This window comes from Helianthus annuus, chromosome 16, assembly GCF_002127325.2.
Source record: "Helianthus annuus cultivar XRQ/B chromosome 16, HanXRQr2.0-SUNRISE, whole genome shotgun sequence".
Taxonomy (NCBI): Eukaryota; Viridiplantae; Streptophyta; class Magnoliopsida; order Asterales; family Asteraceae; genus Helianthus; species Helianthus annuus.
Genome location: NC_035448.2, coordinates 51,115,005 through 51,137,750, shown reverse-complemented (window position 1 = coordinate 51,137,750; position 22,746 = coordinate 51,115,005). Strand labels below are relative to the sequence as shown.

Genomic DNA, 22,746 nt, shown 5'->3' with positions numbered 1-22,746 from the left:
CCATGCACCTCTAAACGCATCAATAAAGGGATTTTCAAAGACGAATTCCATACACCTTAGAGACGATATGTACAAAATCATTTTTGTAATTTTTCCTTCTATCTATGTCATGAAAATAGCATGTATAAATTTGAGTCTCTGCTGCGACCGTTAACCACCGTGTGACTCATCATTGATTCAAGTCCTTCCACCGCCAATATCGCAAATACACATAAACGTTTACAGACTGTAGCCCAACCGATGGAGATCGCACCACCCGACGGCGTCGGAAACCTACCTGAATCCTCATCTACTTCCACCGATAACAATAACTTATCGAGCAACAGGTACGACGATGAAGAAGAAGAAGAAGAGGACGTTTGCCGGATCTGCCGGAATCCAGGAGACGCCGATAATCCACTCCGGTATCCGTGTGCTTGTAGCGGCAGTATTAAGTATGTTCACCAAGACTGTCTTCTTCAGTGGCTTAATCACAGCAACGCTCGTCACTGCGAGGTTCCTTTCATTTCTCTCTTCCTCTTAATTATTAAAATTTTAGGTTAATCATGATATGTATGCGAAACTGTTCTCTCAAAATTAGAAGAAATTTACACAGGTTATTTGAATATTTTGTACAGATTTCCATCATCATAATTAGGAGACAGTTTTGTGACCTGGAGCAGATAAAAAGTTACAGTAGGAGAGTGGCAAGCTTGTGGTAACAAATGAATTGAATTGAATTGCTTATTTATGTGGATAGTCTGTTGTGAATTTGATTTGGCCCTTATGCAAACAGCCCTAGACCATCCATCACTCTTTGTATGTATAGTGGTACTGATTCTATTAGAGCAGTTAGCCAGTTCACATTTAGTTTATGTAAGCAGTTACTACACATCAGTTTACTTTCAGTTTTATGTATATCGGTTACTGTGTATTCTACTAACTGCTGTATCATCTCTAAGTTTGATTGTTTATAAATGTTGCAGTAACAATTGTATTGTCAAGTTGGTGTTTTTTAATTGTTTTCGAATCTTAATAATTTACTGAAAAGACTAGGGGTATGAGTATCTTGTATGTATAATATCACAAATCTTATATGGATATTTCTCTCTATCTTGGTGCTTCAACAAACAAAGATCCTGTGTTCTGCAATGGCCAGTAGATGGTTTTTGATTTGCTGGCGCACGTGGGATTTTTGTACATTTGTAGGCTTCTCTATTAGTACTGGTTATAATCCCTGTGATTGTGATGCATATTTTTTCTTAATTTGGGTATCTTTCTGTTATGATTCTTAAGTGAAATGCAGTGTTGATGATTCGATTCTCTCATTCCACATACATTTGTTTTGAGTATGTTTGTTTCATTATAGTTATAAAAATATATAGGAGATTTGATGAAGTTTACATCTTGTGAGTATGCTGATCTTGTTTCTGAAACTCAGAAAGGCTAGCTTGAAGTGAAAAAGTATATAGCATGTGGATTAGGAATTTTGTTATGAGGTTTCCACTTTCCAGCATGATTTCATAATGTAGGGGATTTATTCGCCTTACTTCACTGGTTTGTCATAATAACACCATGTACTGCAGGTATGCAAGCACCCCTTTTCATTCTCCCCTGTATATGCCGAAAATGCCCCTAGAAGGCTACCTTTTCAGGAATTTATTATTGGAATAGCAATGAAAGCCTATACCGTGATCCGGTTCTTCATACGTTTGATATTCGTGCTGTCGGTATGGCTTTTAATCATACGATTTATCACATTCTGGATATGGCGACTCTCATTCATCAGGAGTTTTAACGAAGCCAAGAGACTTTTCTTAAGTCATATTTCAACTACACTCATTCTCACCGACTGTCTTCACGGGTTCGTCTTCTCTGCAAGCATCGTGTTTATTTTTCTCGGTGCCACATCTTTGAGGGACTATTTTCGACATTTAAGAGAACTTGGAGGGCAGGAAGGTGACAGAGAGGATGAATTAGATGAAAACGGTGCTCTATTTGCAAGGAATGGTGAAGATGTTGTCGGGGCCCACGGTATTGGTGGGGCCGGTCAGTTGATTAGAAGGAATGCGGAAAACGTTGCTGCCAGGTGGGAGATGCAAGCGGCTCGGCTCGAGGCACATGTGGAACAGATGTTTGACGGTTTGGATGACGGTGATGGTGCAGAGGATGTTCCATTTGATGAACTGGTTGGTATGCAGGGGCCAGTGTTCCATTTGGTGGAAAATGCATTTACTGTGAGTATATTATTTTATTGCAGTTGATTTTGCTACAAATAGGCCTGTAAATGATAACTTCAGCCCAGTGGCGGACCCAGGATTTTTTTCATGGGGGTGCGGAACATTTTCAAAAATTTTAGGCCCCAATGTATATAAGTAAAAAAATTGGTTCGTATCGGATCGGTTCGAGTCGGGTCGGGTCGGGTCATGTAAAACAAAAGAACATCAAACTAAATGGTTGATATGGTCCTCTTAGTAGATATGCCCTTCTAATCTCATCTTGTTGATTCACGTCATATGATTCAATCGGCTTGCGATTATAAGGATCCGAAGGAAGAGTATCCACATCAACGAATTCGGAAGATGTATCAACTTTCCTCTTGAGAAACCGCGCCATAACGTCCCTACTCGTGGTTCCTATCGGCTATCACAAACAAATTGATCTATAAGTTCATGGCTCCATTACATAATGTATCAAGTATTCAAACACTAGAAATCATAATGTAAATCACACTAAAAATCATCTAAACATCATATACACCATTAAAAAAAACCCAGACATCAGGTCTCTGATCGTATATAACCCACCACAAAAAAGACAAAATATCATCATCATCACTAACAATATATAAATATATAACCTACCACAAAATAAAATATCATCACTAACAACAAGCACATGTCTCCTGCCATCAAAAAATCACTTCCGGTGGCTACCGGTTCCGTCCCACCCCACCAAAAATCAACCAAAAATCATCAAAAATAACAAAGAAAATTACCCGTGTTCGATCGGCGGTGGTATGATGGTTGATTACGGTGGTATGCAGCTGCTGTTGTCGCTGATGTTCTGATCGCTGGCGTGCGTGCAGGGATGATAGAGAGCAGGAGAGAATATGTAAGGGTTTTAGGCTTGTTTATTTTATTTTAGTATGAAATATTGTTGATTTGTTGGGTTTGTTTATTGGGCTAAGACTTAGTAGTGAGCTAGTTAAAGGTATTCGGTATTTGAGTTTAGTTATTTAGGTATTAAAAGTTATATAATTTAGGTAGTGTTTTTTAAAAAAATAAGAGTTTACTAAAAAATTTAAAATATAAATTGATAACACTTTTTACCTAAGGGGTGCGGACGGAAAATTCCAAGGGGCGCGGACGAAAAATTTCAAGGGGGTGCGGACGGGATTTTTGACGGAACTTAACACTAAATTTTTTTTTTCCCGGGGGTGCGCCCGCCCACCTTGGGCAAACCATAAGTCCGCCCCTGCTTCAGCCGAACACGAACACAAACATATAATTGAACACATTTTTTTTGTTCATGTTCGTCTATTAAGAAATTGGGCATGTTCGTGTTTGTTTATGTTCGTTCGTTTAAAACCTAAACGAGCATACACAAACATAATTAAACTTGCATGATTTAACAAACAATAAACAACACAAAGGAACATAATTTACTAAACACAAATGAACATAAATTAATATTTTTTTATAAATTAGTGATTAATTACGATAAATCCATTGAAAACCCCATTCTTATTACTAGAAAGCCTAATAACCAATTAGTTATATTTATATAAGGACTTAGAAAGTTCCTTTTATGTTTAATATATATGTAAATATAACTATTTATGTATTTAAGTTGAAACAAACATAAACGAACAAACATAAACAAATGTAAATAAACGAACATAAATGAATGAACATAAACGGATGTTCACGAACATATATGAACGGACAAACATGTTCGTTCGTTTAGTTAAATGAACAAAAAATTGTGCTCTGTTTGTTCGTTTATTAAATAAATAAACCTAAACGAACTTCCCGCCAAACTTCCCGCCAAACAAGTTCACGAACAGTTCATGAACGTTCGGTTCATTTACAAGCCTAGCTACAAACGTTACATTTTTCTATGCTTACGTCTTTTTAAACCTTTATTTTTACCTGCAGGTTCTTGCAAGTAACATGATATTTCTTGGTGTTGTAGTACTCTTACCGTTCCACTTAGGACGATTTATCGTCCATCAGTTATCATATATGTTATCTTCTGTCACCAGCCCAACGTTTTCAACCGTTCTACCAATTACAGAACAAGCCCTTTCATTAGTCAATATTACATTAAAAAACACACTTACCACAGTCACAAATTCGACATATGACAAAAATCCAAACGTAAACGATACAGCTCTCGCTTCAGTCAACATTTTTAAAGGAGATTCCCGACTAACTGATGTTGCAACTCTTGCGGTCGGATATATTTCCATTTTCACATTGATTATTTTCTATTTAGGAGTTATAGCACTTGTTAGGTACGCCAGGGGCGAGCCGTTGACCATGGGGAGATTTTACGGTATTACGTTAATTGCAGAAACAACCCCGTCTCTTTTTAGGCAGTTTTTAGCTGCGATGAGACATTTAATGACTATGATAAAGGTTGCTTTCCTATTGGTCGTTGAACTAGGAGTGTTCCCTTTAATGTGTGGATGGTGGTTAGATGTTTGTACTATAAGGATGTTTGGGAAGTCAATCGGTCAAAGAGTTGACTTCTTTTCGGTTTCTCCACTAGCAAGCTCGTTGATTCATTGGGTTGTCGGGATTGCCTACATGTTGCAAATATCCATATTTGTTAGTCTTCTTCGTGGGGTATATGCTATCCCTACTTTAAATTTCAGTTTATAGTTACGGTCTCTCTGAATTTCTAAAAGTTTTGCATGCGAAATGCAGGTTTTGCGGAATGGAGTTCTTTATTTTTTGCGGGATCCAGCTGATCCAAATTACAATCCGTTTAGGGATTTGATTGATGATCCTGTGTATAAGCATGCTCGCAGGGTGCTCTTGTCAGTTGCTGTTTATGGGAGTTTAATTGTAATGCTGGTATTTTTGCCAGTTAAACTTGCTATGCGAATGGCTCCCTCGATATTCCCTCTTGATATATCGTAAGATATCTTTCTTTGACTTTTCAAATTCTATTTCATCTGGCACTCTGCGTCTGCTTACAAAGCTATGTAGTTGATATCACGATATAACTTATGACTTATTGACTTATAAAAGTTAATAAGTTGTTTTTGTAGTGTTTATATTAACTAATTTAAGAAGGTTTTATGTGTTGAATAGTTATTTTTGAGAAGTTAGAATTTCTAACTTCTCACTTATGACTTATATAAGTTAATAAGTCCTTATTGAGAAGGAATCCCAAACACCCCCATTATCGGTGATATTGACCGATACATCACCGATTTTCCCGATATTAGTATCTTTCTTCTTAGTTTGTAGCATTCGTCTTTCTTCTTATTGTTGGTATTAGTGTTTTAAGTCTTAATTGTTAATTATTAGTGTTAAATGTTAGCGTTAACTCTTAATGAGTTCCTACTTGCTACGATTGTTAGTGTTTTGCATGTTGCAAAAGGTTAATTTGTTAATGGTAGGAGAGTATACTGAATTGTTAGTGTTAAATTGCTATATATAAAAATTCAGCATGATATTAAAGAATACCGATATCCCACCCTATGCAGTTAATATCGGTGATATATCAGTAATATCGGTCCCCTAGTAAAATATCGGTGTCAAATATCGGTACCGATATTATCGGCGATATTGACCGATATATGACCGATATTTAACCGATATATCTATTTGACCGATATAACCTATATATCACTGAATTATTGGTGTTAAATTGCTAGATACATAAATTCTGCACTATATTAAAATTACCGATATCCCACCGATATCTCACCGAGATAACCTATATCTCAAATATCGGTCCTTGACCAATATCCGATATTTTACCGCATTAACTGCATAGATCCCACCGCGATTACCGATATCGGTCCTTGACTGATATCTGTTTTTTTACCGTATTAACTGCTTAGTTACAGAGCTTTTGAGTTGATAATAGCTATGATAAGGGTAAATTTGGTAAAAATGTATTAAGCTATAAGATTATTGATACAACCAACTAGTATTTATTAATGGTAATGCTAATATAATCTAATATACTTTGTATTGCAGAGTATCTGACCCGTTCACGGAGATTCCTGCTGACATGCTTCTCTTTCAAATTTGCATTCCGTTTGCCCTTGAGCATTTTAAGCTGCGTGCTACAATCAAAGCACTTCTGCACTATTGGTTTACTGCAGTCGGGTGGGCCCTCGGTTTAACAGATTACTTATTGCCCAGACCCGAAGACATCGCTGGACAAGAAAACGAGAATGATCCAGCAAGGCTGGACAGGATACATTCTCAATTAGGTGGTCAACTCGGGGGTCAACATCGAGCTGTAGCTGGGTATTTACCCCCTGGCGAATTGAACCAAGCTAGTCTTGCAGAAGAAGATAATGACGATGAGCAATCTGATTCAGAGTAAGTTCCAGTGTGACTGTTGCAAGTTTATCATATGGAATCTTTGTGATAGTTCATGATAGAGTAAAATGCCATTTTTGTCCCTGAGGTTTGGTCAGTTTTGCGACTTCTGTCCACAGGTTTGTTTCATCCGCATCTGGCAAGTTGGATCCAGATGCGGAAAAACAAACCTTTGGACTAAAGTCGCAAAACTGGTCAAACCTCAGGGACGAAAATGGCATTTACTCTTTACTCTTTCAATAAAACTAGCATCACATTTTTACAGAATAAAGACTTTCGTTAAGTTGGTGAATTTAGTTGCACAATGAAATGCCAATTATTTATAACTCACATGACGGGATGTCATCTTGTCCAAAGATGATTTCAGTGAAGGGTAAGGCCCGAGTGCTACTCGTTATCGGCTCGGTTAAAAGCTTGAACGAGCCAACCTTTAACGAGCCCGAGTCTGAAATAGAGCTCGTTTCTTTATCGAGCCCGAGCTTGAGCCTGAAATACAAAGCTCGTTTAGGCTCGTGAGCCTAAACGAGCGCAACCACCATTTTATTTTTTATATATATGATAATATTGGCAAGCCGAGCTCGAGCCGAGCTTTGGCTCATTCAAGCGATATTGAAGCGAGATCGAGCCAAGCTTTTAGCTCGTTTGAGGTTGTTCCCAAAATAGCTCGAGCCGAGTTGAGCCCAGCTTGAGCTTTGGGTTTTACCGGCGAGCCGAGCTCGAGCTCAAAGTAGTAGGCTCGAACCTAGCCGAGCTCGAGCTTCATAAAAACATGACGAGCCGAGCTCGGGCTCGGCCCGGCTCGTTTACACCCCTTAAGGGTACATTTTAAATATTATATATGTATATATTTTAGATCACTTATGTACATGGTAAGCTTACTTAATGATATTTTGTTTTATTTTCTAGGAGGTACATGTTTGTTCTGTGTATTGTGCTGCTTTTGTTGGTGGCTTGGATGACATTGCTGATCTTCAATTCTGCTATAATTGTGTTGCCTGTATCTCTTGGACGCGTGTTGTTCAATGCAGTTCCCCTTCTCCCTACCGCACATGGTATCAAATGCAATGGTAATGGGTCCAAACTAACCCACCACCATATTTATAGTATGGGTTGGGCAGGTTGGGTAACGTCCCAAAATTCTGTTAATCTAAGCAGATAATGCGGTAAAAAATCGGATATCGGTCAAGGACTGATATTTGAGATATCGGTTATCGTGGTGGGATATCAGTGGGATCATGCAATATATATATGTATATGTATATATATATAGAGAGAGAAAGTATAATGTACTTCACGCCTTAACGTACATTAACGTACTTCGTGAAATATATAACATGCGTAATTATTTTTTTGACCAAAATAACGTGCGTGATTTTGGATCCCATGCGTGATTAGGTGGTCCCATGCGTGATTATGTGGTCCCATGCGTGATTATATGTTCCATGCGTGATTATACCCCTGATCCAACGGTTACCATTGTCTCCTACGTGAAGTATGTTAACCTTTATCTCTCTCTCTCTCTATATATATATATATATAGAGAGAGAGAGAGAGACAGTTAACATACATAATGACTAATCGTACATAATGTACGCGACAATAATGACCGTCAGGTCAGATCAGGGGATTAAAAGCGTGATTAATTAGATGATAAGAAGCGGGTCTAAAGCGTAATTACTGTAACAAAAGGTTAAAATCGTAAATTTACTATGCCTATATACCCGGCTAAATCTCTCACTCAAATCAAAAACCGTAATTAAACCCCAAAATTGACGGTGAGGTTGAAGGCGATTACGGGAGAACGACGACGACAGTGAACAACAAACGAGCATCGATTTGAAGTGAAGATGACGAATACGGCATTAAGAGGTATCGATTAAATCATCTTCTCATCCGTTTAATTCCTTCTTCAATCACGCACAAGGTTTTAGTTGAATTGTCATACTAATCGGTGGTTTGATTGTATGGTGACACAAAAATTGAAGCTAAAGGTGCGAGAAGGAGCAAGAAACGAAACGATCCGGTGCACACGATACACACTAGCGGCATAAATCCAGGTATCTTCTAAAAGAAATCCGGTCTGATAAACTAGCGTTATTTGATATGAACTAGCGTAATTTGATGTTGATTCATTGATATGAACTAGCGGTATTAGCATCGTTGATATTAGACGATTGTTAGATATGAACTAGCGGTATTAGGTTGTTCATCCACCATCCACTGAATTATTAGGTTAAAATTGTGAAATTGGGGATTTTGGGGTAACTTGCCATTTTGTTTAAAAAAGTGTCGAATGTTTTATTGGGTTAAATTTTGATATTAAGGCTTCTTATCTAACTTGCCCTTTGTTTTCATCCGTTTTTAAAAGCAAAATTTTTGATTTAGCAGGATGAAAATAATAACGCATCAAATGAACATATTTACGCATGGTGATTAAGATTAGTTTAGTTAGTTTTGGTGGGGAAATATGTTAGTATGCATTCTGTAATACATGTATTAACATGTCCAAGTGAAAATATGTTAGTATGCATTCTGTAATACAGGTATTAACATGTCCAAAAGGGTCTTAAGATTAGAATTAGTTAGTTTTGGTGGGAAAATCATTGAAACTGATGCAAGGATGGACATCCTGTGGCTTGTTTTTTGTCCACTAAACAACTTCTGTTATGAAAAAAAAAAAATTGTTGGCAAAAATAATAACGCCTATTGTATAATATTTGTTGAGCATAGCCAATGAAAATAATAACGCAAGTTGTTAAGCACAACCAATAAAATAATAACGCCTGTTATTATATGAAAAAAGCTAACTTGCTTGATTTAATTTGTTTTGAAATATGAATGTAGTGGCGGCTGATGATGATGATGACTTTGAGCCCCCCATTCAGCCGATGATAACAAACCAACCACGCAATTTAAACGTAAAGAAAAAGCAAAAAAAAATTACATCTCCAAGATGATGATGATGATTTTGAAGTACCGATTAAAGACTTGATAGGCAAAAGGGCCGAAAAGACAAAAAAGAGGCCAAAGACTTCAACTGACCAAAATGATGATGACTTTGAGCCAGTAAAAAAGAAACCATCGAAAGAAGACAAGCAGATGGAACCTAGAAAGGGGAAACAGACGATTACCGAAGCGGAACCAATTAGGACGGAACCAAGACCGTACTATGAATACCATCATGATGTAATAAGCCTACGGTGTAGTCCTTCGGGTTTCTTAGATACAGTAAAACAATTTACAGAAGCACAGGTAGCAGATGTGAAAAGCATAGGATTTGGTGATGTGCTTGATATAAAAGTTAATCATATAAGCACACGTCTAGGTTATTGGCTCGTACGAAACTATGACGAGCAATACAGCACACTAAGCATAGGAAATCATAAGATAGAAATCACCCGAGATTTAGTACATGATGTGTTTGGTATTCCAAAAGGGCATGTTATAGTACGGGAAAAAAATAAGCCTCGGAAAGGAGCGATAGTCGCAAAAAATACTGCTACTCAAGGGGCCGAAACAACAATTGATGAGTTCAAAAACCAGTGGCCGGACACCAAACAAAATCACTCATACATTAGTTGCAAAAACAATGAAAAAACAAACAAATGGCGGCAGATTGTTCAAGTTAAATTTTCTAGCCTACTGGAACACTTTGTTTGTAGAGATAACAAAGTCAACAACGGTTAAACAAAGTTTTCTACTTGCCATTGACAAAGAGGAAGACATTTCAAAGCTGGATTGGTGCTCCTTTGTTTTAGAATCTCTCAAACGAACTAGACAAGGTTGGAAAAAACTGGACTCACAATACAATGAACCAGTTGCATTTCTAACGGTATGTTTTGTAGATATCTTTAAAATTTATGCTAATACAATATTGGTAGTAGTAATTTGTTTTTTTCCAAACAACTATATGCAGCTTCTATACAGCCATTATTTCAACTCCAGGCACAAAATTTTTGATGAAGTTGTCAAACTGCCCGTCATAAAGTATATAACATCGGGTATGATCGACGACGTGGAAGAATATTTATACAACAATGGGCCGCTGAATGTTGAAGATTGTGATGAAGTTGACAAAGATGAAGAAACGCATGACAATCGCCAAGATCAACAACATGTGACTGCCTCGGACATCAATAAGGATGATCATCAAAATGAAGAGACTCCAACAACGCCATTCAAAATCATCAATCAACAAACTTCAACGGTATTCACGGACCTGTTCGCTGACAACATCCCATTACACGAGGCAGCTGCAGTACAAGAAAACCTCACCGCATTCGATACTTCAGCTCAGCCTAGGACAAATACGGATGACTACACAATACCACCAGTGGATACCACACAGATCTACACAAGAAGAAACCTGGCTGGTGAAGATTCGATTGACGAAGGTTACATACCATCAACTACCGATTGGTTTGAGGGCTGGAATCCTAGTGAACATATTTCAGATTTGAACCTAGAAGAAATGGGCATAGGGACACAAACGCAAAAAGAGCTTGACTACTGCAACACTCCGCTTCAACTAACCGGGGTGATCTATGATCACGCTGCGTGGGAAGCCTCAAACAAAAATAAGAAGGTAAACTGGATTTTTGTTTATGATATTATGAATAACACATGCTTTAAGATCTTTAAGAACCTCTTAATACAGAATAATACTTGTTTATGATGTTAGAAAAATAACGCATGTAAATCTAGGAAAATGACGCTAGTTAATTAGGAGAAACATTGGCCTGTTACCACACTAGATTAACCTGTGGGGCTAGTTTATTAGGAGAAACATTGGCGTTTTTTTACCAATTTATTAGCAGAAACATTAACATAAATGGACAAAAACAAAAAAAAAAATTACGCTAGTTACCTAGATAATTACGCATGCTATTGCTAAAAAGGAAAATTACGCTTATGATGGACATAATCACGCATGATATTGATAAAACTCCAATTATGCAGCTGTTGTTGAAAACAATGGACAAGAATATAAATAAATACATTTCGCTCGTTACGGAAATGAATAATCTCGTTAAGGACGTAAAGGAAAAGTGTTTCTGGAATCCAGAAATAATGAGAATGTGTAAAAGATGGGATGATGCGGTTAAAAATACGGTGGCGACGAGAACTGATCAAGTAAGCTCTGGAGGTGATGAGGCGATTCAAAACAAAGTTGGAGAGGGTGGCGATACAATTGAAGAGTTAGGAGGGGATGGAGATGCAACCGTGGAAGATGAAAACACAGGAAAAACAAAAAGTAAAAAATAAGAATTTGTATTATTTCTTAAGATTTTCGGGAATTTATGTTTAATAATAAAGAAAACGTTTGGGATTTTATAGGATGTCATGATGTTGATAATATGACATATGACGATGGGGGTATTTCAGACTCATGTCTGGCTGCATTACAAACCATCGAACCAGGTGTATACAAGCAGACGACAGAAGGTAACAAATATGATCATTGCTAAATTATTAATCGTATTCTAACTTGTGTTTACAAAAAATTAACCTACTCGAACATACAAACAGTGACACAAGCAGATGTGGTACACCAAATGGACCAAGCTGTAAATTTAGCAGAGTGCAGCCAGCAAAAAGCACAAAGTGGTAAAGAAATGCCTCCGACCACATCCGCTCCGCTGAAGAAACTGATGAAGTGACGGATGCAGAAATGCAGTCGGTAAAGACTCTTTTAAAATTGGCTCCAATTCTACAAACACCAAATGAAAGTGACCGCAACACTACGGTGTCTGCAAATACAAAGAAAACGGGTGACGAGATACATAAACAACTAACAGATGACGAGAGAAATACACAACTAGTGAGAACGTGTCTCAAAATGTTGAGGGAAAAGAACGAAAAACGAATGGCAGAATTAGGTGACGCATACAAATCACCTTACTGCAACAGGATAACCAACTTATACGAGCCACTTCTGGATCGTGACCAAACGATCATCTGTTATCTCTTAGCTCCGGTAGAAGATATTGGGTAAGATGTTTTGTCTCTAAAATTTTCAAAATTTTCGTCTGTTTTTTAAACTGTCGTTTTATGGTTTTAAACAACAGGACATTGATATTCAAATCTGAAAGTGGAGTCGAAACACTAAAAATCATTTTTGAAAGCTTTCACCCATCGCAATACATAGCTTCAAGTGGAGTGGACGCGTTTGTGGATGTGTTAAACTTTGAAGAGAAAAAAAGGGACAAAAAATCATCACCCTACAGGCTGTTCTTGCCAAGTACAATATTTGTAAGTTAATCCACAATAATCACGCATGTATAAATTATGCTATTAATCACGCATGTTTGAACTTTTAAATGTTACCCACACATATTGAAATATAATCACACATCCTAAGGTTTTTAATCAATCATACTATATGATAGTCACGCTTGTTTAAAAGCTGATGCACATACTATAAATTAAATCACGCTTGTTATGATAATCACGCTTTTTTAAGACTAATGGACCGATGTAGTTTAACGAAAAAAGTCACCATAATTTTTGCAGCAAGACGAAATGTTTGGGCCAAAATACACAGACAATGATCGATTGAAAGTATTTGCACCAATCGTAGACAATATACTGGTGAAGAAAGTTGACACATTGGATCTAATCTGTACTACTATCTGATCATTTCTGGTGCCTATGCTTTCACTTGAAAAATGGCGAAATCGAGTTAATTGATAACTCTAGGTTTGACGAACCGTTTAGCAAACGCTACCGTGGGCGCCCCGAAAAGCTGGTAATTCTAAGTAGCTTTATATTACTCCAATGAATAGGTAGGTACTAATATGATTTTTTTGTGATTATAGCGAAGAGTTCTAGTACTATACCTAAAAGGCAAGATTCGACAAAAAGAGTGGATAACAAACTTGGAAACAACAAGCATAATTCGAAAGGAAATGGATTGGAGAACTCTTCAAAACGGTTGCGACTGTGGTGTCTTCACTATGAGACATATGGAGACATACAAAGGAAAATCTCCATGGAATCCGGGGTTTGAGAACGAAGATAAAATGAAGATTCAAGATTCTCAACTTTGAATCTTGCGGTACCGATATCTTAGTAAGATTGTATTGTCCGACTACAATCTTATAAGGAAAGAAGTATTCGACAAAGCAAAGGAATTTACGAAGAAAGCAAGCACCGTGGATATTTTGCGCGATCTAGATAACAAAATTAAGGACCGATTGGATCGTTCTTCAGCCTTAAAAAAGGGGAAACAAAATGCTAAGTCGTAAAACTACTTTGTTGCAAAAATCTTAGACATGTTGGTTTTTTAATTTTATTTTTAATTCTTAAATTTTCTTATTCAACACACAATTTCCATACAAAAATAAAACACTTAGATAAAACATAAAAAACGCATGATTTCACTTACCCAGATTATTGATGATACATAATAACCATCAGAAATAGGACTTCAAAAACTTGATCTTCGTGTCCATAGAGCATCCTAAGACGGTTATTGCATCCGCAAGCTCCTTTAACTGTTTCTCATCCCGCTTGCCAAGATCAAACATAAACATCATAGCCAGCTCTTTGATGCTTGAATCTGTCATACCGGACAACAAATTGAATATCTCTTCTCGCCTTTTCATGTTCTCTCTCACCCTAGAAATGTTAGTTTCCAACAAGTCTTTACATGACTTGTCCACAGCTATTTGATCCTCGATCCTGTGTTTAAGATAAGCACGCATACCGGATGGTGAAGAAGAACCACACGATGAATTACAAGAATCTGCCATCTTTAAATATAATATTTGAATGGTTTTCCAGTGATATATAAAGGAAATAACAAACAAGAGGACAACTAAAATTATTAACCATGACAACTGTATGGTTCAGGAATCATCCTAGCTGTTTTTTTCAAGGTTGGAGAACTCACTAGTCGCTAGCGGGTCGGTGAGGTAGGGACTAGCGACTACTCGGGATTACTCGGGATTAATCGGATCGGACTTTTTATGTATAATTTCAAGTTTTTATACATATATACATATATTTTTATACGTAATTTTTTTAAGTGGACAAGTTTTAATCGGAATTTGGGAGGTTTTGGCCGGAATATGTGTTTTTTCCGATTTTTTCTGATTTTTTCCGATTTTTTTTTTGTTTTTTCCCGATTTTTTCCGATTTTTCCGGACCGACTAGTCGCGATTAGGGCCGACTAGGGCGATTTAGGGCCGACTCGGCCGACTAGCGATTTTTTTACTGATTAGCTGAAAATTACTCAGTTGATGGGCGACTAGCGACTAGTCGGCGATTAATCGCCGGCTAGTCGCGATTTTTGCAACCATGGTTTTTTTGGAGTTTTCTTGGCCCAGTACAAATTATCACGCATTTACATATTATCACGCTGGTATACCAAATCACGCGTGTATTAAAATGACACATATAACATCTTATCACGCATGGATAAGCATTATTAAAAATGACGTATGTATCAACTTAAAGCTGAAATAATCACGCATGTGTTTAATCACTGAGCATTATGTAAGCTCCTGAATTATGTAGGCTATTGATATTTGTTAAAAATATTATACAATATACAGGATACAAGTTGATATAAAATATAATTATTTCTCTTATGAAACCTACACATAGACCCTTAAATCGATATGACTAGTCATTATGTAAGATATCTAATTTTAATTACAAAATCTCTCTCAACTACCATATTAATTCACAGTCTATATACATATATCATTCCCCCTATTAGATTTATGCAGAAAAAAAAAACCTATCTTCAAAGAAAACCACAATGTCTACTGACCCCTCAAGTGAAGCAATCAAGGAGCTCCTGTCAACCCGCAGGTTGACAGAGCTTGCTTCTAATGTTACCTCTTCTAACTGTATTCTGGATGTGCAGGGGAGACTCTTAGAACAGCAAAAGAAGACCCAGGAAGTCTGGGGGGAAACTCCTAGAAGAACCAAAATCTTCTTTAAGGGACAATGTCATAGAGATGATGAAGGATCAGTCATCTGCAAATAACTTGGTTTACTCATGTCTGAAAGATGCAGTTGATACGATTAAAGAGAAGATGGAGACGACTGAGAAAGAGCTTGGGAAGATAGTGACACCAAACTAAGTGGTATGGCTGATTAATCCACTTTTTTGTTGATATTTTGGGATGTCCTAATGTTGTTGGTATTTTGAACTATGGTGGTTTTCGGTGTATTAAACTCACATGTGGGTATATTTAGGGAAATCATGGTATGAATGTAGGTATATTTATGAATGTTATTTTAGCATTATTAATATGAAAAATGCATGCTAATAATTATCATGTATGTGTCTTTTTTTATGACGCAAGTTATGATGATGAAAATCTGTGTTTGGGTATATTTTGGGTGGAAGTCGCTGTGAACAGGTTATGCAAAAATGCTATAGAGGGCCAATTTGAGATCTCCATTTCAGATAGTCACGCATAGGATGGTAAAATGTTCTGAATGTAACAGATTACATAAAGTTGTGAATGTAACAGATATGATTAATCATGCATAGGATATCGAAAAGGGGTAAAAAAGAATCAAATGACATATTTAATCACGCATAGGATGGTAAAAATGTGCTGAATGTAACAGATTACATAAAGTTGTGTCTTAATAAAGTCATGAAAAACGGAATGTTTAAATGAATGCAACTATGGTTAAAAAATTACTCGTCTTGCCATTCAGAATCACTATCACTATCATCTGCTTCGTCAACCTCCTCATACTCCTCCTCTTCCTCACCAGTTTCTACCTCCTCGTCCTCTTCGTCAACTAAACCAGGATCGTTTTCTAACTGAATTACTCTTCTTTTCCTCCCCTTTTTATTGGCATTCTTATCGGCAACACTAGCTTTACCCTTTAAAACCTTGCAAGTTCGAATATCATGACCTTTGATATTGCAAACACTGCAAGTCCGACTTCTCTTGCCTTTTAGACTTTTAATTTTCTTTTTTTTTTTTGATTTAATCCGCTTATGTGAACCGCGTCCTTTGTTTCTAATACCAGTTGGCACAGAAACTGTAGGAGGAGCATCAGTGTTCGGTTTCTCGTAACCGATTAACCTTGAATATCTATCAAACTTAGGGTCGATGGGCTTGGTTATGTGAAGTTCATCAACCATTTCTTTCATCTCCCTCATCCGATCCCTGACTATAAGAAGATGATCAAAATCTTTCATCAAGTTACCAATAAGATACTCTCCGGTCTGCATAATCTCATACGCAACCTCTTTGGCCTTTTTATGCGCATCATTATCATCAACACTTAAATCAAATGTATTATTTAGATCATTCGGTACCACGTCTTTGGTCCATCTTCTCATAACGTACTTGTTGGAAATTTCTTTCACTTTGAACATCTTGAACACCAAATATATATGTTTGCACAACAATCCATATTGTTCAAACCTGCGACAACTACATGATGCTATTACATCCTCCCCCTTCTTGAAACAAACCTAAACAAAAACAATTGAAAACTAAAAATGAAATAAAAAAGTACGTTGTTATGTAATAACGCATGTTAGCTTACCTCTAGTAAACCGTCGTCGTGTGTTTTCCAATCCTTCATACTTATCTTCAAAAATGGTTCCTCAATTTTGGTCTCCATAGGAAGGCACTCGGACAGTGTTCCTTGTATCTCTGACTGTTGATCAGCAAAAATTGACCTGGTGTAAATTTTCATAGCATCATCCTCTAAAGTAGATTCAGAAAAGTTATCTGGGATTGTATTTCTAGATATATGGTCAGTCTTCCGATGGTTAAATCTTTGCACGTCCATTGCACCATCAAAATGGTTAAAGAACTCAACAAGCATAAGTTGAGAATTCGCCACTTGACAGAAAAAATGGTTTTCGCTCTCTCATCTGGAGGTGGTCCGCATAAGCCCAGGCATAGGCTCATAATGATAGAAAGCTAGAATCCACGAAGATCTCATGCCAAACATATCATCAATCCATTTATTCTCAGTTAGACCGAATTCAATCATTATCAGCTTCCATTCTATCTCAAACGTTTCTGGCGCAATCGAATCAGTCCATACAATGTCACACATACGTCTCTTGAACTCTTCGTTGTTACACAACTCATGTCCCACCTATTAAAACAAAGAATAATTGGAACTTAATGAACAAGGGCAAAAAAATTGAATGAAGGAAATAATAACGCATGAAACTATTCACGCAGGTTGTAATGAATAATCACGCACGCATGTTGTAGTTGAGCCTAACCTTATGAGCAAGTTTCTTCATTATGTGCCATATACATAATATGTGCCTACTCTTATCGAACACTGCTTCGATAGCTTGTTTCATCGCGGGATCCTGATCAGTGACGACCACCTTCGGCTGCTTACCAAATGACTCCAAAAATGATTGTAAAAGCCACTTATATGATTCAATGCTTTCGTATGCTAGCAACCCGGCTCCAAGCGTCACATTCCAACAGTGGTTATCAATACCAATAAAAGGTACAAAAACCATTTTATACCTTCAAAATGTGGATTAAAAAATGAATAAAAAACAAGAAGACTATACAAACAAATAAAATAACAGGAATAACATAGAAGTGAGGACTAACTTGTTGGTTTTAAATGTAGCATCAAACGATATGACATCTCCAAACTCAGCATAGTTACGTTTGCACAAACCATCGGCCCAGAACAGGCCAGTTAAACGTTTGTTTTCATTGACTGAATGAACGAATGAATAATTAACCATAAACTGCTTTTTATCGGTCAACCTATTGATAACCATATCTGCATCATACTCTCCAATATAGCTATGTATCCTAGCTCTAAAATTCTTGCAATCGTCTTTAGTTGCGCCAACATTTTCAAAACCTCCGTATCTTTTTCTCATTATATTGAAGGCTTTCACTGGCCCAAGATTCAATGTACCAAGCTCCCATATCATCTCTTCTTGTGTTTCGAAAAGATGTCTATAAGCTGGTAATAAATGCATATCTTTAGGGCACACGAATGAATGATTATGCGACTGGACAAACTAATTGACCTTATACAACACCCCATCGGTTGAACAAAGCTTAATTTGAGCTTTACAGCCGGTTCGAATAGTCGGTCTGTTCCTACGTTTATATGGCTTAGACAACTTCCTATAAGGATCATCAAATTCCTGTGGTTTATGCCCCTCCTTTGAACACACAAAGTATTTAGTCTTGATAATACCATCAACATGATGTTCACCTCCTTTTCGAGCAGAGAACCCTGCCTTCTTGGCATACGTCTGATAAAAAACATATGCTTGCTCTATGGAAGAGAATTCCATTCCGATAACAGGAACACATGATGAAGCTACCTCCGGAATATACAATCTTTCATCTACACATTTTAAAAATGACAAAAAAAAATTATAAACATGACCTCTAACCAAATACACACAGGGAAAAGAACAAATCACGCAAAATTGCATCAAAAATAATAACGCATCAAAAAATAATACCGCAGGAAGGAAAAAAAGCATCCAGTAATGTATACTTCATAAAAATAGCGCATGGTTAGTGAATTACACATGTCTTCTTCAACACATCTTATAACCAAGCGGGATTATATTACATTTCAAAAAAACTAATAATCAAAAATGATGAACGAGCAAAAACAACACATCATATACTTCATAATTTGGTTGAATTCTGGAAAATTGAAACCATTTAATTGACAACTTACTGGTCTGATCATCTAACAGAACGTGGTTGTCTGATGTCGGATTCCTATATTGCTCTGCAGCATCATGACCGGCATTGACCTCAACATCTTCAAATTCAATATCATCTATGTTTCGAGCATTACTACTCTGTGGATCCATTACAAACAATAAGAGATGGAAACCCTAATCGCCCACAAATAACCGCTAATTTGATAATTTGAAAAACGGAAATTATTTGAAACTGATACGGATCGTAATTACCGGGATGCAGGAGAAAACGAACTCGCATAATTTCGTTGATGTTAGAAAATGTCTGAATTACCCTGGTTCAAGAATGAATAATGTCTAATTTGCCCTTAATGAAAAATCCTAATCGCTGCGTAATCACGCTTTAATCACACAAATCTGACGGTCAGGATGGTCGCGTACGTGAAGTATGATTAGGGGTTTTGTACATTATACTTTCTCTATATATATATATAGCAATTTAACACTAACAATTCAGTATACTCTCCTACCATTATCAAATTAAGCTTTTGCAACTTGCAAAACACCAACAATTGTAGCAAGTAGGAACTCATTAAGACTTAACAACACAACAATTAACAATTAAGACTTAAAACACTAATAGCAGCAATAAGAAGAAAGACGAATGGTAGAACTAAGAAGAAAGGTACTGATATCGGGAAAATTGGTGATATTTCGGTCAATATCGCCGATAATATCGGTACCGATATTCTGACCGATATTTGACACATATATTTTACACGGGGACCGATAACCGATATATCGGTGATATATCACCGATATTAATTGCATAGCAGTTAATAGATCACCCTATCTTCCAATTTCTTCCTATCTTTATAGTTTTCTAGTGTTGTTCAATCACATGAATAGTATTACACCAGACAAAGTACAGCTCTTATTTGGAGATGGTTTATGCCAAATTTTACACCTTTTTGGTGCTTCGGAATATTTGCAGTTTTACTTTTAGAAGTAAAAACTGATTTTACATCTGTTTCCATTAATTTCAGACATATATGCGTTTGTTATTGGAAGTTATGTCATCTGGACCGCACTGGCGGGCATAAGGTATTGCATCGATCAAATTAGAACAAGGAGAGCTACAGTTTTACTAGTTCAAATATGGATATGGTGTTCTATCGTTGTCAAGAGCTCTGTACTGTTATATTTTTCTAAGAAAGATTAAAAAATTGTTTGCCACGTTTGTTTTACAGATTTTTGTTATCCCGGTGTTGATTGGTCTGCTATTTGAACTTTTGGTTATTGTACCAATGAGGGTTGCTGTGGATGAAAGCCCGGTGTTTCTGTTGTACCAGGATTGGGCTCTTGGGCTTGTTGTCTTCAAGATTTGGACTCGACTAGTACGTTTGCGTATTTTCTTTGCTCTAATCATTAATAGCAGGGCTGCAATTGAACCGAACGAACATGAACAAGACCTTGTTCGTGTTTGTTTGTCAATTGTCAAGGAAATATGTGTTCATGAACTGTTCATGAACACTTACCGAACGAGATTTTATGTTCATGTTCGTTTGTTAAGCAAACGGACACAACGAAACAAACGAACACAAACAAGCATTCATGAACATAATATTTGATATATTGATACTTATTAAATATTTTATTTGTCGGAATTTTTAAGTATTTAAATAAAATATATAAACTAAAAACACTAATGAACTATCGAACATAAACGAACATGTTACCGAACGTTCATGGACAAACATACGGATGCAGCCTCTGTTCATGTTCGTTCATTTAACTAAATGAATGAAGTTTCTTGTTCGTGTTTATGCATTTATTAAACGAACGAACACAAACGAACTTCCCATCGAACGGTTCACGAACAGTTTGCTGAACGTTCGGTTCGTTTGCAGCTGTAACTAATAGTAATTCTATAATGTCAAATCTCAACTCACTTATGACAGGGTTATGTTTTTTCTCTGATGGATTAATTGGTTTAAATGTAAAAGATTTAACTAAGAAGAAACGGTCAAAACGGGATGATGTTTTTTTTAAGTGTATTTCAAATGCATGGAACCTGCCTCCCTAATCGCTTGTTAAAAACCTCAGGTTATTATTGCAAATAAAATGCATTTGTAATCATCTTTACAAGTTCAGATTATAAAGTTTTTAAAGGAAGGTCAATAGGAGGTGTTTATGAAAAAAAACCCGGTTTATAGGGACTTTTGTGCAAGCTCAGCAAAAGTCGTTGATACTTGTATTTTCCTATTTGACACATTAGAGATAAGGATTAGGTTCAAGAGTGAACACTAGTATAGCTTGCGAACTGAGTGAACTAATTTTGGCCATACACGTGTGTAGATCAATGGCCAGGATTTGATGTTGAAATACACTAATGTATTTTATGATTTGATGATGAAATCCTGGCCATACACGTGTGTAGATCAATGGCCAGGATTTGTTCACTCAGTTCGCAAATACACTAGTGTTCACTCTAGAACTCCACCCTTAGAGATAAAACATAACCTAAATCTAGTTATTTGTTTGGTATACTTAAAACAGGCGATGCTGGATCATGTGATACCTCTTAAGGATGACAGCTGGCCAGTAAAGTTCGAGAGAGTAAGGGAAGACGGTTTCTCAAGGCTACAAGCCTTTTGGGTCCTACGAGAGATCGTGATCCCCATTAAAATCATTAAACTTCTTACGGCTCTATGTGTCCCCTATGTGCTAGCCCGTGGGGTGTTTCCTGTATTTGGGTACCCGTTAGTGGTTAACTAGGCTGTTTACAGATTTGCATGGCTCGGGTGCCTTGGTCTGAGCTTCTTGTGTTTTTGTGCCAAACGGTTCCATGTGTGGTTCACCAACCTCCACAACTCAATTAGAGATGACCGGTATTTGATTGGTCGACGGCTTCATAACTTCGGGGAAGATAATACACAACGTGAGGTTGAGACGGCAAATGTGTTGGACCCAGATACTGATGTTGGTTTGAGACATAGACGGAATATTCTGATCCAGGGTTGAGTCAACTCGGTGGCACTTGACTGGGTTCATAATTTGTGAATATGAGTTGTAAAGATTAGAGGTGGTAGAAGGGTTTTTTAATTTGTTGTGTTACATAAAATAGCAATGTACACTTGTATACGTCCTGAAAGAAAAAAGTTTACCATATAATCACAATGTAGTTACAAAAATGATGGGTATCATCGTGTTAGAAAGATGTAAAAAGTTGGGATTTTTGTATATCTTATGGTGTTACTTACATCTGAGGAGCTGCTTGTTTACCTCTTAATGAGGTTCTTAATGGTTCAGACCTCTTACTTCTTACTGTTTCAGCACTTAATGGTTCAGACTGTTTGTTTCGCAAGCAAATGTCTGAATGGTTCAGACATTTGCCTCTTAATGGTTAAGCACTATACTGAGTCTGAATGGTTAAGACCTTTAATCTGAATTGGTCAGGCATTTGTCTTTGAACGGTTAAGCAGTATACTGGCTCTTAATGTTTCAGACATCTTACTGGTTTAACACTTAACCATTCAGATGTTG

At 36.9% G+C, this 22,746-nt stretch overlaps 1 protein-coding gene and 1 pseudogene across 2 annotated transcripts; both read left to right on the top strand.

Annotated features, from left to right (window-relative positions):
* Positions 1–22,369, top strand: LOC110918794 (annotated as a pseudogene).
* On the top strand, positions 7,787–13,860 carry LOC110918793. Of its 2 annotated transcripts, XM_035985921.1 has the most exons (10): positions 7,787–8,420; positions 8,537–8,608; positions 9,396–10,333; positions 10,468–11,136; positions 11,511–11,805; positions 11,889–11,996; positions 12,081–12,542; positions 12,620–12,803; positions 13,065–13,299; positions 13,370–13,860. In XM_035985921.1, exons 4-7 carry the CDS (start codon positions 10,555–10,557, stop codon positions 12,209–12,211), a joined length of 1,116 nt encoding a protein of 371 aa, XP_035841814.1. In that variant the 5' UTR covers positions 7,787–8,420; positions 8,537–8,608; positions 9,396–10,333; positions 10,468–10,554; the 3' UTR covers positions 12,212–12,542; positions 12,620–12,803; positions 13,065–13,299; positions 13,370–13,860. The 2 variants fall into 2 exon arrangements, with proteins under 2 accessions (XP_035841814.1, XP_022018769.1); XM_022163077.2 differs by lacking the exons at positions 7,787–8,420; positions 8,537–8,608 and having other exon boundaries at positions 9,394–10,383.
* Positions 22,370–22,746: the final 377 nt, after the last annotated feature.

What these genes read in the sequence shown, in the direction of transcription:
- LOC110918793 (XM_022163077.2), top strand. Translation starts at nt 10,078, where the DNA reads ATGAGTTCAAAAACCAGTGGCCGGACACCAAACAAAATCACTCATACA. An exon ending in AACCAGTTGCATTTCTAACG is followed by an intron (nt 10,384 to 10,467) that starts GTATGTTTTGTA and finishes AACTATATGCAG; the next exon opens with CTTCTATACAGCCATTATTT. An exon ending in ATACAAGCAGACGACAGAAG is followed by an intron (nt 11,997 to 12,080) that starts GTAACAAATATG and finishes ACATACAAACAG; the next exon opens with TGACACAAGCAGATGTGGTA.